Here is a 16,115-nt window from a genome sequence, read left to right as displayed (position 1 = left end):
TTGGGTTACTAAGGACCTAGGCTGAATCCAAGCCAGTAAACTACACATCATCAGCTGTAAGTCTGCGGTCCTCTGAGCCACTGATGCCATTGTATAACTCAGATTTCTGGACTCAAATGGGGACAGAAAAATGTTGTTAAAGTTAAAATTTTGCACCAAATACTTTGATTATGGCGTCTTAGGTGAAGACTGTTTAGAAACCACATTTGACACAGTAATTACTGGTCATGTTGTCTGGAAAAACAGAAATAAAAATATAAATCCTGAAAGACAGAGATAAACTCCTATTTTCTGTATGTTTTGGTAAACTTACATAAGAATAGACATTTAAATACCTATTCTTTAAGTAAATTTTACTTTACAAATAGCTCATTTGAATATGGTTGAAGCTATTATAGAAAATACTAGAGGCTTACACAGTAAAAACAAAGTTTAATAAACATACAATATAAAAAACTGCTCAGGTTTATTTACTATCATATATGCAATATCTCTGCATTCACAGGAGCAAGTGTTGTGGTTTTGCTTCAACTTGCCATAAAGAACCACGCAGCTGCTCTCTCACTCCTCCCCCCTCCCCAGTGGGATGGGGCGGAGAATCAGAAGGAAAGAAGAAAACTCATGGGTTGGGATGGGAACGGTTTCACAGAATGGCAAAGGGAGATGAAAACAACAATCAATAATACTGAGAAAAAGCAGATACAACATGTAGTGTTCTCACCACCCGATGCTCAGCTTGCTCCCAAGTAGTAAAAGCCTCTGCTTCAGCCAGCTCCCCACTTAAATACTGAGCCTGACATAACACAGTACAGAATATCCCATTGGACTGGCTGTCTGGGTCAGCCCAACCAGCTGCTTGTGGAAGTTAACCCTATCCCAGCTCAACCCAGGACAGCAAGACAAGTGATATACATTTAGAGATCTTACAAAAATATCTGCTCATACTTAAAACTGTTTCTGTACAGTGCACAAATTGCACACACATTGATAAAATACAGCCATTGGTTTATGTTTTTATATTTTACTGATTATAAATTTTTATAGCTTAACATCACACCTGCATTGCTGTTATCGTTAGACAACATTGTCAGCCACTAACAGGGCAAATATTTTAATAAAAGCAGCCTAGTTTCAGTAATGCTTGAGAGTCATAAAATCATTAAGGCTGGAAGGCACCTCTGGAAATCACCTGGTTTAACTCTCCTCTAAGAGCCGGTCTAACTTCAAAGTTACAGGTTCCTCAGGGCCTTGTCTTCGAAACGCACTTAATGCTGAAGAGTCCTGATACTCTACGTAGCATCAGAAGCATTATCATGGTCAGTTGTTCTCACTAATCCACTAACAAACAGATGCGTTAGACTTATCCTGTGTTAAAACTCAGCCACTGTACTTATTTCATCGTACATAAACAGCAGTTTAGCTGTTTTTCTCTCAAGATCTTAACTCCTTTTTTTTTTATACTATCTTATTTTTATTTTAGACCTCGTATTGCAAAAAGCTGGTAAGTACAGATATGTTTGTATAGTCGGTGGTGGTGTTTTTATTCTTGGTGAGCTATGATTGCATTCTGAAGAGTGGGGCTTGGTGAATTATGCTTTAGACTGCTATTACTCAGATACTAATAAAAGCCAAAAATCTGTATTCTTAAGGGAAAAAGACCTGGATTTGTATCAGCTGTGGTAAATGAGAAAACACGTCCAACAGCAACACACTAAAATTCAACTAGTTTAATTTTGCTCTAATCACTTTAGTGTTTGTAAAAGGTCCTGAAAAGTGATGTTTTCTTTAATCTAAGTATAACTGCATCCAAAAAAGTAGCAATGCATCCTTGCTTACACTGTCTCCAGCAATTTTTCTCATCAAAAGACATACAAGAGCTGGCTTTTGGACCAGAAGGATGGTTTAATTTGCAGGGGACAGTTTGCTGATCTCACTAACTCCTTCTGGGAAATGACTCCTACAGCAAGGCCTCTGTAAGTACAGCTGGAAGATGCTGGCTGTACATCTGACCCGTCTGTAATCCTGCTGAAGATACCCAACAGGGATGACCATCGTTCTAAGAGTTTAGGGGCCTCGTGATGCAGACGCTGCTGCCTAAGAAGTTGTATCGAGAACACCAACTCCTATGTAAAAGGGAAGTTGAGGCTCATGCTGTTCCATCACAAGTGTTACCACCGGTGTCTGATTTTTGTCAGTCAGCTGTCTTTGGGGAGTCTTCCAGACAACCCAGGAATCGGAACAACTGTAGATCTTAATTCTGCACAACTATTTACACCTTTCCCTCCTTTTTGTTATCTATATTTGTGAAGAACACAAATAAGTGAAAAAAACAACAAACCAACAAAATAAACTATGGATGTTTGTGGACGACACCAAGCTGAGTGGTTCAGTTGACACGCCTGAGGGACAGGATGCCATTCAAGCTCGAGAAGTGGGCCAGTGTGAACCTCCTGAGGTTCAACAAGGCCAAGTGCAGGGTCCTGCCCCTTGGTTGGGACAACCCCTGGTATCAATACAGGGTGGGGCATGAAGGGATTGAGAGCAGCCCTGAGGAGAAGGACTTGGGGGTCCTGCTGGATGAAAAGCTGGAAATGACCCAGCAATGTGCACTCGCAGCCCAGAAGGCCAACCATATCCTGGTCTGCATCAAAAGCAGCCTGGGCAGCAGGTCGAGGGAAGGGATTCTGCCCCTCTGCTCCGCTCTGGTGAGAGCCCACCTGGAGTCCTGCATCCAGCTCTGGAGCCCTCAGCACAGCAAAGACATGGAGCTGTTGGAGTGGGTCCAGAGGAGGCCACAAAAATGATCCCAGAAATGATCCGAGGGCTGGAACACCTCTGCTGTGAGGAAAGGCTGAGAGAGTTGGGGCTGTTCAGCCTGGAGAAGAGAAGGCTCTGGGGGGATCTTATTGCGGCCTTTCAGGATTTAAAGGGGGCCTATAGGAAAGATGAAAACAGGCTTTTTAGCAGGGCCTGTTGCAACAGGACAAGGGGTAATGGTTTTAAACTAGAAGAGGGTAGATTTAGACTAGATACAAGGAAGAATTTTTTTACCATGAGGGTAGAGAGGCACTGGCAGAGGTTGCCCAGAGAGGTGGTGGATGCCCCATCCCTGGAAACATTCAAGGCCAGGTTGGACGGGGCTCTGAGCAACGTGATCTAGTTGCAGATGTCCCTGCTCACTGCAGGGGGGTTGGACTAGATGCCCTTTTAAGGTCCCTTCCAACCCAATTCTTTCTATGATTCTACGTACCTACGAGTTGAGCGCAGTTTAATTACAAATACATACAAGGATAAACCATATTCAGCACCATTTAACTGGTCAAACTGGAACAGTTTTTGTGATTCTGAAGGGAAAAAAGAAAGCCAGAGGAGAAAGAAATATCGAGGGAACGTGTGCAAGAGCAAAAGCTCTGATGGCACTACATAGTTTGATTCTTTTTCTATTAAACTTTTTCTTGGTCACCTTGTTGACCTCCTCATCTTTCATGGCCCTCTGTATACCCTGTTTCAGAGTCCCTCTTTGCCCTGGTCCCATGTGGTCAGCTTTTCTCAGCGTCCCAGAGAAAGCAGGAACAGTTAGTTACCTACTGCTGGTTTCTGACAGCAGAGGAAGTTTGATTCAGCTGAAGCCAGGTATAGAAGTAGCACAAGATCAGAATCAGGACTTCTGTGTGTGTCTCAGAGATATGAACTCTATCCTTTGAACTGCATTCTTGATGATATTTGTCACACACTTCCTCAGCAACTTCAAAAGACTTTGAGTCCTTTGATTACAGTGCTGTTTACCTACTATCTTAACTAACAAGCATTTGCTCAGAACAGACATTCACTCAAACACTCCCTTTATTATCTTTTCCCTCAAGTGCAAAAATACTTTCATTTACAAACAGCCATATTAACATCCCTGGTTAAACATAAAACAGTATTCTTGTGAGATCAAAAACATTAAAAGAGTGATAACCAAGTATGAATTTCTGTCCTAGATTTGCAGTAAACTCTGCTTGTGCTTTCTGCTTTAGGGACCTTAGAAACTTCCTGCCTACCAGTTCTTCACCAGTAACAGTACGCAGTTACATGTGAGAAACAGGAGCTCTAGTATCAATCTCACTTTTCATAACGAAAATTCTCTTGTGTCTCTAAGATAATTAGATAAAAATGGGTCTAGCACTGTGCTTATTTTCAGGTTATTTCCCAGTTCTTTTAAATTGGTGCTTTAAGTCAGCAGCTGTATAATAACTATGAATACTTGGCACTTACACTGCATACTTAATGTATATCAATATCCATGCTTTACTATTGGAAAACTAATTCACACACAGAAATGTGAAGAGAGTTAGCTGAAGGTCTCCTGACTTCTGCAGGGGTACTTTGAGTTGCGGAAGTATTTTGTTGAGGAAGTATTTTGGCCAGTGGTTTCCTTACTTTGCCCCATGAGCCACTGGTGTGGCCTCTGCAGAACCATGTGAAAACACCTTTTCAAGTAGAATTTTAATAACAGGGTACAATATGTTTTGATAGTTGACTACACTCCAATGCTCCAAACTGTTTGGAGACTACTGACCTAGCTTGACATTTATGATTACAAAATCACCAAAGAGCTCCCAGGTGCCTTATGGTGGCACAGCTGTGTTACCAGTACAATCTAAGTCACGGCTCAATGAATAAGCTCAGTGGCATATTTGCTGATGCAGAGGGCAGATCTCTCGAGGGTTTTTACTACCACTACACAGAGTACACTTCCAGCCAAACCTCCAGATGTACAGGTAGGCCAGGAGAAGGATGAGAACCTGCACAGGTGTAGCAAGGGACCATGCCTTCTAGAAACACTCTCCTGAGGCAGAAATGTCACTTGGAGGAACGCTTCTCTTTGTCTTCCAGTTGTGTGTCCCATGTCGGATCTAGCTGGTGAGCAGATCACAGAGGAGAGTAATCAGGTAGGGCTGGGGAGTGGCAATTGTATGAGTCACATTTTCAGCATACGGAACTGAAAGGCCTGCAGTGAGGACAGAAACGAGGCACCATGAAAATGAGAGATCAAAGGCATATAAACACAAAGACATATAAAATAATGGTTGAAATCTCAGCTGATGGGCAGGTGACTCTTGAATCGCACGTAGGTCTTAAGCAGTTCAAGTGTGGCACCTGCATCAAAGCTCCATCATGAGGCTGGCCGGCCCATTTGCAGCAGTGAACCGGTGTCCCTGGTGCAGCCTGCTCACAGAGATTTCCTTTTCTCTTTGGAAACAGATGGCATGTGAGTGTCCTGGTCACATAAAGATTTTGGTATAGTGTTCATAGACCCAAGGCATTTAGTGAACTTCTTTTCTTTGCAAAGAAGTGACTTAAAAATAAATCCTCTTGGTCTCACTCACATAGTCAGCAGCACTATTTTGTCTGAGAAAGAACTGTGAGGATTTGGATCCAAATTTCCTGCTCAGTGCAGTCACTTACACCTATTCAGAGCGTGAAGTACTTGTTAGCCTGGAGCAGTTTCTCAGGTACCAATGAGTTGACAGGGTGTCGTGGTTTAACCCAGCAGCCAGCAACCAGTCCCCAATAATAAGGAGAATAAAATAAATAAGGAGAGTGAAACCTCTGAATAGGTTGATAGCGTGTTGACACCAGCTCAGCAAAAAGCTGCCCACATTCCTCCAGTTCTGGGGCCAATGGGTTCATTCATTGCCCCTGTACTCGGCACTGGTGAGGCTGCACCTGGAGTCCTGTGTTCAGTTTTGGGCCCCTCACTACAAGAAGGACATTGAGGTGCTGGAGCGTGTCCAGAGAAGGGCAACAAGGCTGGTGAGGGGTCTAGAGAACAAATCTTACGAGGAGTGGCTGAAGGAACTCGGGGTGTTTAGTCTGGCGAAGAGGAGGCTGAGGGGGGACCTTATTGCTCTCTACAAGTACCTGAAAGGAGGTTGTAGTGAGGCAGGTGTTGGTCTCTTCTGCCAGGTAACTGGTGAGAGGATGAGAGGCAATGGCCTCAAGTTGCGTCAGGGGAGGTTCAGATTAGATATTAAGAAAAATTTCTCCACAGAAAGACTGGTCACGCATTGGAATAGACTGACCAAGGAAGTGGTGGAGTCACCATCCCTGGAGGTTTTTAAAAAATGTGTAGATGTGGCATTTCAGGATATGGTTTAGTAGGAATGGTGGTATTGGGTCAATAGTTCAACTTGATGATCTTAGAGGTCTTTTCCAACCTATGATTCTATGGTTCTATGATTCAGCCAGTGGTGCAAGTCAGGGCAAATCTGCCCTGGCCTTCTGCTGCACAGCCCCCAGGTCATTACAGAAGATCAGAATCTCTTCTTCCTCTTGTCCTGGTCTTGTCCCTCCATTGAGGCTTTCAAGATGGTACCCAGAGAAGCATTAAGACAGACACACAATGTCTCGTGTACAGGAGGAGAATCACTGCAGCATCCCATCACAGCAGATTTTTTTCAAGAGCACCTGATTCTGCAAGAGGCTCTGGGCTCCTGTTTTCACTGTGGAACCCAAAGAAGATGCGTGGTCTTATTTGCTTGGCTGAGGCATTTGTCTCTTTTCAAGCAACTCCCAGCAATGCCACATTCACAAGTGTGGTCTACTACAGCTCTAATGCGGAATGCCACGCAAAATCTAATGCTACGATCCATGTATTCCATGAATTGCTTTCTATTTGAGATCTTGCCAAAAAACCCTAGATGGCATTAATCCATTCCAGCACAGCCTCTTTCTAGCCCACTCTTTTTCTGTTTCTTTGTAATGTAGATTATACAGCATTCAAGACATTAATTATTCATAGCATGTTTAAGTCTCCATTTACACTTAAATCCCATATTGCCAGCATAGCTTGTGAGAAAAAAAAACAACAGGAGTTCCACCTTGCAACTCTCACTCATGAGAATAAACCTCACTTGTGAAGCCACTGAATACTGACTTCAGAGTTTGCTCAAGAATTTCCTGTACAGTTCTAAGGCTGTACAGGGACTGTTCATATGTATATATAGATACAGACACATACACATACACATACACATAAATCTATCGCCAAAGCAGTCAGCATTAGGTAGATTCCCAGCAGATCTTTCCAAATCCAAATGTGTGTGCATTTCATCAGCTAAAATTTTTACTGTTTTTTTTGTTCAGTTCAGTAGATGTTCAGTTGGCCAGCTGCCAGGTTTTTCTTGGGTTGCTGGAGTGTACTGGCAATCAGTTCCCTCTGTGTTTCATACATCAAAATAGTACAGCTGGAGACTAGCCCACTTTTCATTGCTTCCCAAAAGCTCCACATTAGCTGCCTTTACATTAACCATACTTTCTGGTGATATATTAGCCTGATCAAAAATAATGCCCAGAAGTACATTTTATCTTACTGAATACTTAGATTGTCTTCTCTTCTATTACATTTCAAATCAGAGAAGCTTTTTCTTGGGAGAGGAAAGAGAAGCAATAAAAATATCTGATGTCCGCTGAAAGCAGGAGATTGATACCAGAGATGTTACTAGTGTCTGTGGGTAAGGGAAATCACCAGGATATATGTTAAATCACCAGGATGTATTTTAGAACCAGAACTTAAACAACCCCTAGCAATTTGAAATTAGGTCCAGTTCTTTTTTTTTCTTTTTCTTTATTTATTTTTTTTTTACTGTAGCCATGAGTGTTACCAAATAATTGCACTGGTGAAAAGAAAATCTCATACCAAATAAAAAAAGCTAAAAAATGGATCCTTTGAAGTTAAAATGAAGTATGTTGCTCTGTGACATTTATGTGTATTTATAAATGCAACCCCAGTGCTGACAGTAGATTAAAAATTATGAATAAGCTATGATAATGATCAAACAAAATAGAATGTGTCCCTCTCTTACATATTACAAGATCTTTTCAGGGCAAATTTTGTGAGGTGTGCACAGTGGAACCAGGGGCCACAGGATCTGGTCACATCAGCACTGATGCCAAGACAACTGCCTAAATTTCCTAAAGTGATTTAGGGTGAGATTTAAAACCCTATCCTGCTTCCATTTAGAGCAGTGTCAAAGCTCTGGTTCTCTGAACAGAGCCGCGACGCCTGTGAAAGTATGAACCACCTTGCCAGAGTGCACCCACAGATGTCTGTAAAGGTGAGAAAGGCAGGTGTGAAACTACCCAGCAAATCATAAAGATGAGTTGTTTACATTCATCATCCTGTCATGGAACACTACAAAACTCCAGAAAACTCCTGAATGGCTTTGCCATTGACATCTGATGGATCTTAAATATGTATGTCCAGTTCTAAGACAGTAGCAAGCTTTAAATATGGAAAGGTGTTTTCTGCTCGCCTTAAGATCCCTATTAGGACAAAAGCACACCAGTCAGATGGCAGAAGTATCTTCATTATTTATGTATGTAATCCTGCATAAACACGTGCCACCTTTCCTAAGAATTGGAAAGGAACAGACGGAAGACTGGCAGCACCATCTCCTGGCAGATACAAGAAATAGGGACCACTTTGTGTCAGAAAGTAGGGCCAAGTAATTTCTTTGTGGATTTTAAAAAGACTGTAACAGGAAGTAACTTCACAAGAGTATATTCCCTCCCCAGGAAGATTAACTTCAGGGAAGAAAAGCATTATGTGTTATTATAATTATGGAGAACACATACAATTACGAAGAACAAATTCGAGTTGCTTCTGCCTTTAAAAAGCGCTCTCATGTTGGCCTCTGCTTTCTTTTGTATTGTAGTGACAGCAGATTTCAAAACTAGCACAGCAGGTAAGTTAGTTCAGTTGCAGTGTATTAGTGTAGTCCTGGAAGACCACGGATGACCACAGAAGTTCCCTGTAGTCAGAACATAACAGAATATGTAGATTTCAAGAGTTGTAGCCAAGTTTCTGTCTTGCTGAGCAGGTGGGGCAAATAGCGGGAGAAGACTATTAATACCATAAACTGCTGGATCATTAATGTGGAGTGCTATTCTACATATTTAGAAAGTGACAATGGGCCAAACAGCACTAAGTAAGGGTGAGGCCTTCAGAGGAATGAAAGGCTGTATGGGAAAAAAAATCCATGGAGACAAAAGTGAGGTGACAAAAAAGAAACAAAAAGAAAAAGGTGAGGTGAGGAAGAGAGGACTTCTAGAAACTTCTACAGTTTTCCCTTGAGCAGCACAGAACTGGTATGCCACAGGACTCCAGATCTCATTTATCAGAACAGTCTCAGTTGGGAAGAGAGAGAAGACTTCACCTCAGCGATCAAGATCTAAGTATACCGGTGTTCTTGTCTGTTAAGTCCTGCAGATAATGTGCTTGCTATTAGGTCCCATGTTCCCTGGTATTAAACACAAAGCCCTCCTTGTGTTACACAAAAATGGATGATGGTTTGCTGTTGCATTTTTTTCAGTGTTTTGGAGGTTTTGTTACTTTGAGAAACTCCCAAGTGCTTCTAAGGAAATTTTTTGCAGTTGATCATCAAAGAGGAAGAGACTTATGAACTCATTCATTCCATCCTCCCCACAAAGGAAGAACAATCCTTGTAAGACATCCCACTTACCAGGACTTTGCCCAACTTGATTCAAGAGCCACAAGTAATAGGGGTTCCAATAGTTCCCATGGGAAAATATGCAGCTTTATGCAGCCTGCCGTCTCACACATGGGTGAGGTGAGGCTCTGCTTATCTCTTCAGCTCAGAACCAAGATCAGGCCTTTTTCCTCAGGGCGTCATCTACTATTCAAACATTCACGAAACAAAGGTAATCTTCCATCCTCCCCAGGGCCTGCCACAAAATCTACCTGCCTTTCTAAGTGAATTATTAAACTGTGTATTTTAGGAATCACTCTTGTTAGTTGGCTAAACTCTTTCACCAAATACTCGTTCTTAAAGGGACTCTTCTTCTGAACAACGTTAGCTGTCCAGTTAGCTGTCTCTGCACTTCTCTAGCTTTTAATATTAACACAGGAAAACACATTTTACTGGCTATATATAATCAATTCTTTTGTTTCTTTTTTTATTAAATGTGCTATACTTGTGGTGTTCCTCACCAAAACACACTACATGCTGCTTCCCATTCATTTCTAATCATATCCTATGTATCTATCATATCCTTGTTTAGGTCCTAATCACATTAATAAAATGGCTCATATTCCTGAACGGGTGAAGAATGCATTCCTGTCAATACTGAGTATCAACACACTCCCGAAGTGCTCTTGTACAGGACACAAGATGATATGTTTGTATAAATAAATTAAAAAAAGGAAAAAATCACACCCAGACATGCCATCAAACTAACCTACTAATACAAAATAAATTATTGTTATTAACATGCAATGAACAATATTGCTAAATGAATTACACTTTTCCTAATTAGTATTTACTGTTTTGCTATTCTATTGTCTAAACACCTTAATCTAACAACTCCATTGTGATGGGCTCTGTCAAAAAACAAATCACAAACAGTCTATAACCCTAAAAATATTTACAAGCAACTTAAAACTTTTTTGGCATCTAACAAGCGGATTGTTTCAAATGTTACATTATTTTTTTTTTAAAATGTTTCTAGGGGAAAGCTGGAGAACTACTGACCACTAAAACTGACACCTGTTTTGCACAGATTAGTAGCAACTAGAATTAGTGCGTGCATGGAGAGATATCATTTACTAGGGAAAGCTCAACATGGGTTTTGTCAGCATTGTTTTTGCAAAGGGAAGTCTTGCCTTATACACTTGGTATGAAATTTTCTGAAGGTGTCAGCAAGCACTTGGGTAAGAGGGATTGGAGAGATACAGTCTGCTGAGACTTCTGAAAGACTTTCAACAATTTTTTGCCAAAGGCTCTTAAGGAGACGAAGCAACCACGTGATAAGATCCCTGCAAGGATTAAAATGTGGTTAAAAGACTAATAGTAAACGGTCAGTTTTCACAATGAAAGGAAGTCACTAATGCACCTTCACATCTCTGTGCTTATTATTCATAGATAATTTGAATAAGGACGTGAGGAGTGATGAGACAAAGCTTGCTGATGATATCATGTTAGTCATGGAAGGAAAGAAAAGGTGAGGCTGTGAAGAATTGCAGAAAGACCTTTTGATACTCAGGGCTCGATTGCCCACACTCACGCTCCACGATACAGGAGACATCTTAACGGTTCTGCCGCAGGACCTAATGGAAGCCCATGTTCTCCTGGAGCCTCGGTAATGCACCCTTGTGTCATCTGAAATAGCACTAGGCACCTACCTACGGGCAACTGAATTGAGCCTTCAGTGACTGGCAGTAAAATGATAGATGACTGTGAATATAGATAGATGCAAAGTGATTCCCACGTAGGGAAAACACAGTTCTAGATTACATGTAGAATAACAGTGTCTGAACCGACCATTACACTTCAGGAGTGAGATCTTGGAAAGTTAACGTTATTTGTCAGCTCAGTGGAGATCAACAGCATACTGAATGTTTGACATATTTGGGAACGATATTAAGAACTAGACAGCGAATATTGTTATGGCACTTCATAAATCCACTGTAATCCCCTACCTTGAACACTGTATGCAGTTCCAGTCCCACCACCATGAACAGGAACAGCAGAATTGGTAAAGTTCATAGACTAGCAACAAATACCTTCTGTGAAAAGAAGAACTAAATTTCACTTGGACTTGTCAGTCTGCAAGACAAGCCTTGCCAGACTGAAAGGAGATCTCATGGAGGTGATAAAGTGATGACTGGCATAGAGAAAGCAAAATTGTTTACTGTCCTTTCCAAAACAAGAAGCAGGGGTCACCGAACTGTGTCATGAAATGTCAGGCTGAAAGCAGAGAAAGTGATTCATCATACATACAATTACACTGTGGAACTCCCTGCTGCAGGATGTTGTGGATGCTACAAGTTTACAAGCAGTAGAGGACCAAATGGAAAAATGTCTGCAGGAGACACATTAAGAGCTGCTAAGGAAGAAGAGACAACATCTGATTTAGGGAGTCAGTAGTTACAAATTGTTGCAAATCCAACCTGGGCGCACTGGCAGCTTCCCCAGTGGTTTGGCCTCTTCTAATCTTCCCGTCTCTAGAGACAATAAACTGGGAGACATACACTATGTCTGTCCTTATGTTCTGATAGGGAATAATTTTATTCATGCTATAACTATTTAAGTATTTCAGGTTAACTAATGAGCAGTGTGGCAAAAAGCAGGATGGGGGATGGCGGCCGTTTTTCTCCATTATTGCTGAGTACGTCACTTGCAGTCGTCTTCGCTAGAGGCATCTGTGAACGGGTAAAACATCAAACCAATTCCGGAAAACACTGACTGGCACACTACAGCACAGCTGTAACCCCAGTACGTTTTCCTATGCTTGTATCGCAGTAAGGAGTGCTGTTTGGCAACCGCTGACTCGCAGACCCATTACTCATGACGCACCAAGTGCCACAGCCCCCAGGTCGTGCTAACACAACTACGCAAAACCTAGAAAAGCCGTCTAGTAAAGCCACTCTTATGGACTGAGAGGGAACTATCTTCAACGCATGAGACATCGCTGTGCATGCGGGCAGACCTGAGAGCGCTGGGGCTGCACCCCGACCTCACCCCAAAGAGGGGCTGCACAGCCACGGAGCCCCCTCCCTCTCCAGCGGGCAGACGGGAGGGCCTCTCCCCCGCCGGGACACCCGTAAGGGCGCTGCGGCGAGAGCTCCCCGACGCCGCACCGAGGGCGGGCTCTCCCCGCGGCCGCCCAGCCCCCGGCCGAGCTGAGCGTTGCCTCCTCTCAGCGCCCGCCCCCACCGCCTAAGATGGCGGCTCCGCCCGCACCCACAATGCTCCGCGGGCAGCTGCCGCGCTTCCGGGTGCGGGCCCAGGAGGGCGACGGGCCCGGCACGGCGTGAGGGGCCGCGGGGAGGGGGGAGCGCGAAGTTTCCCCGGGCGGATGTGAACGAGCGGACGGACGGACGGAGCAGGAGGGAGCCGCGCCCGGACCATGAGGCTCCGGCTGTGGCTGGTCCCTGCCCTGGTGTTGCTGTGGGCGCCGGGCGGGCTGGAGGCGCTGGGGCGCCCGCCGAGCCGGCAGCGCTACGGTACGGTACGGGGCGAGGCGGGACCACGGCCGCCGCGGGAGGGGGTGTGAGGGAGAGACCACTGCTGCGGGGCGGGGGGGAACGCGGAGAGGGGCGTGGGGCAGCGCCGGGGAGGAGCGGGGGACCCCGCGTCCCGGCTGGGCCGGCCCGTGGCGGTGGGCGCGCGGCGCGGGGGTCCCTGAGGGCCGCGTCGGCCCCGTCCCTTCCCGGCGAGGTGGTCTCCGTTCCGCCGGAGGCATCGCCGGTGGGCAGCGTTCGCGGGTCGTTGCTCTCTGCGGGGGGGGGGGAGATGGGACTGCTTCGTCTCGGCGCTCGGGGCCGGCTGAAGAGGCTTCCTCACGGGAGCGCGCGGTGCGCCGAGGCGGGACGGTGGTGTAAATGGCTTCTCTTCATAGCCCTGGCTGGGGAGTCGCCGCTGCAGAGAGAGCCTGAAGCTACTGCAGCCGAGCGTGGCTCCGAGAAGGCTTAACGCGGAGGAGGGCTGCTGCTTTATTTAACTCCCCTAAGCTGAGCTTTGCATCCGAACGTGAGCTTCGGAGCGAAGAGGTTGCCAGCTTCTGTCCCGGAGCCGATCGCTGCAGGGAGGCGGTGGCTGTGTGTCACCCAGAGGGGTGCCCTGGCTGCAGCCGGGGCAGCCAGCGGGGACCGGTTCGAGTCCCCGCTCTGCGCTTGGATCCCTCGGCAGACTGCCCGGCAGGCGTCCGGGCCGCTGTCACCCTGTCCCGCACCCGGCGTGGGCCGGTGGTTCTGCGCAGGGCTGTGCCGCTGGAGGCTGCGGGGAGCTGGGACGGATGGGGTTCGGTGGTGAAGAGGAGCGGCGAGGCTGGTGAGGGGTCTGGAGAACAAGTCTTGTGAGGAGCAGCTGAGGGAACTGGGGCTGTTTAGTCTGGAGAAGAGGAGGCTGAGGGGAGACCTTATCACTCTCTACAGCTACCTGAAAGGAGGGTGTGGTGAGGCGGATGTTGGTCTCTTCTCCCAGGTAACTGGCGATAGGACGAGAGGCAATGGCCTCAAGTTGCGTCAGGGGAGGTTTAGATTGGGTATTAGGAAAAATTTTGTTACTTAAAGAGTGGTCAGGCATTGGAACAGGCTGCCCAGGGCGGTGGTTGAGTTACCATCCCTGGAGGTGTTCAGAAAACGTGTAGATGTGGTACTTTGCATATACCTTAGCAGGCATGGTGGAGTTGGGTTGACGGTTGGACTTGATGATCTTAGGGGTCTTTTCCAACCTTAAAGATTCTGTGATGCTCCAGGACCTGTCACAGAAACGGAGCACATGCAGCGTGTCCTTTCAGTGTCAGGCAGGTCAGGGCACTTCTCAAACAGAGGTTACCTCTCGGGCTGTCAGATTTTTATGCCTTCTAAAGGACCTATCTGCTATGAACTTGTGTAATCTATATCTGATACTTTCTGTATTCCTGGCCTCCACACCACAACGCCTGGGCTCTGGGCTCTATTTTATTAAATTGTGCATGGAGGGAAAATGCCTTTCTTCTGCTTCTAAACTTTGACTATTTCTGTTGTCATTAATGATGACTATGGAAGAATTATTAATTTTCTTCACACCTTTAGTGACTTGCAGACCTATGTAATTTTTCTCTTTTGTAATCTCTTTTTTTTGAGTGGAAAAATCTTAGTCGATATAATAATTCTTAGTATGGGACAAAATGACTTGATTGGTCTTTGTTACTTTGGTCTGTATGCTTTCTGTTTGTATTGGATTTTTGTTTTTATTTATTTGAGGTGTATGACCAGGACCGCAAGGCAGTATTTGTGATACAAAGGTGCCATGGATTTAGAGTGATGAATGCTTCTGGTTGTGTTTTATTTCTGAGTACTTTTTTGGCCTTTTTTTTGTTGTTTAATAGTCACCCCAAGATCTCTTTTTATTTTTCTTTTTTAATTTTTTGTTTTTGAGTGGTAATGACTATGCTGAAATACTTTGCTGCGTAGGTATAGTGAGGATTTATTTTCTGCGTGTGTTATTTCACACATTCACACACTGAATTTCATCAAACATTTTGTTCTGTCACTCAGTAAACTAAATACGTAAAAGCATTTTGTGAAGGAGCTTGAAAAATCCAGGTGGGCTCCATTAACTGTGTTACATTTATCCACACACTGATTTCTTTCAGAATGCTAAGATACGTGAGGCACTAATTCCCTGGTATCTTATTTAGCCACATGCCTAGTAATTCACGCTTTGTTGTTATTATTACCTGTTTGTCAGGTAGGGATGTTGAGTGCATTTCTTGATTTGACCCCTTAGATGATGCCTGGAGTGAAAATCAGTCCTGCACTTACCACCTTTCAGGCTGCCTGCAGCAGGACCAGGGGCACTGTACTTGCATACCAGGATTAGTAGTTGACCAATTTAATGTTTTCAGTGCTTTATAACTCTCAGGTTAATATGTTCGTGTCCTGTTGGCTTATTGCCCATTTTCTTAGCTTGTTCTGAAGCCCCTTTTCTTGGGTCTTGGGGGCACGTCTTGAGATTCATTCTATGAATACAAGCTTTCGGGCATCTTTTTAGTCTCCTTTGCGGTGAATGTTAACGTCAGTTATTCTCTTACTTTTCGGTACTGGCCTTTAGCATCCATACATGGTTTAGTGGTGGACTTGGTAGTGTTAGGTTAATGGTTGAACTTGATGATCTTAAGGGTCTTTTCCAACCTAAACGAGTCTATGATTCTTGGGGCTGTATTTGTGGCTTACTTTTTTATACAAGCTCCTTTGATTATTTAGCTGGGTGGTTTCTTTAGATATAATAAAAGCTATTTGAAGTATTGGCTTTATGTGTTTTATAAGCTGCTCTTCGAAGTATCTTTGCCTACTTTAGTGTGGTTTCATGTTCGGCTTTTGCTGCAGTTCTGTTGTCCTCATCTTACAGCTTGGTTTTCTGAAATATCTTCTTTTCCTTCTAATAACTTCAACTTTGCTATTTTGAGAGCTCTGTTTAACCACAAAGCTTGAGTTTTGTGAACTGAAATCAGATTTCTGGCAAGCAGTATCTTTAAGGAAGTTTCAAGGATTACCATTTTGTGATTTCTATTAAGAACATTCTTGCTTGTTTCTTTAAAAGTTCAGTTTTTCAGGAAGGAAA

General features: G+C 44.2%; 1 protein-coding gene across 1 annotated transcript in view; it reads left to right on the top strand.

Annotated features, from left to right (window-relative positions):
* The first annotated feature begins 12,729 nt into the window (after window positions 1-12,729).
* Window positions 12,730-16,115, top strand: part of ADAM17 (ADAM metallopeptidase domain 17) — a 37,645-nt gene continuing 34,259 nt past the window's right edge. Inside the window, exon 1 of the mRNA XM_075414822.1 lies at window positions 12,730-13,012. Within this exon, the coding sequence (XP_075270937.1) occupies window positions 12,916-13,012 (97 nt within the window). The 5' untranslated portion in view covers window positions 12,730-12,915. The remainder of the gene's footprint in view (window positions 13,013-16,115) is intronic.

The sequence above is a fragment of the Opisthocomus hoazin genome, chromosome 2, assembly GCF_030867145.1.
Source record: "Opisthocomus hoazin isolate bOpiHoa1 chromosome 2, bOpiHoa1.hap1, whole genome shotgun sequence".
In the NCBI taxonomy this organism is placed as follows: Eukaryota; Metazoa; Chordata; class Aves; order Opisthocomiformes; family Opisthocomidae; genus Opisthocomus; species Opisthocomus hoazin.
This window is presented reverse-complemented; position numbering and strand designations above follow the sequence as displayed.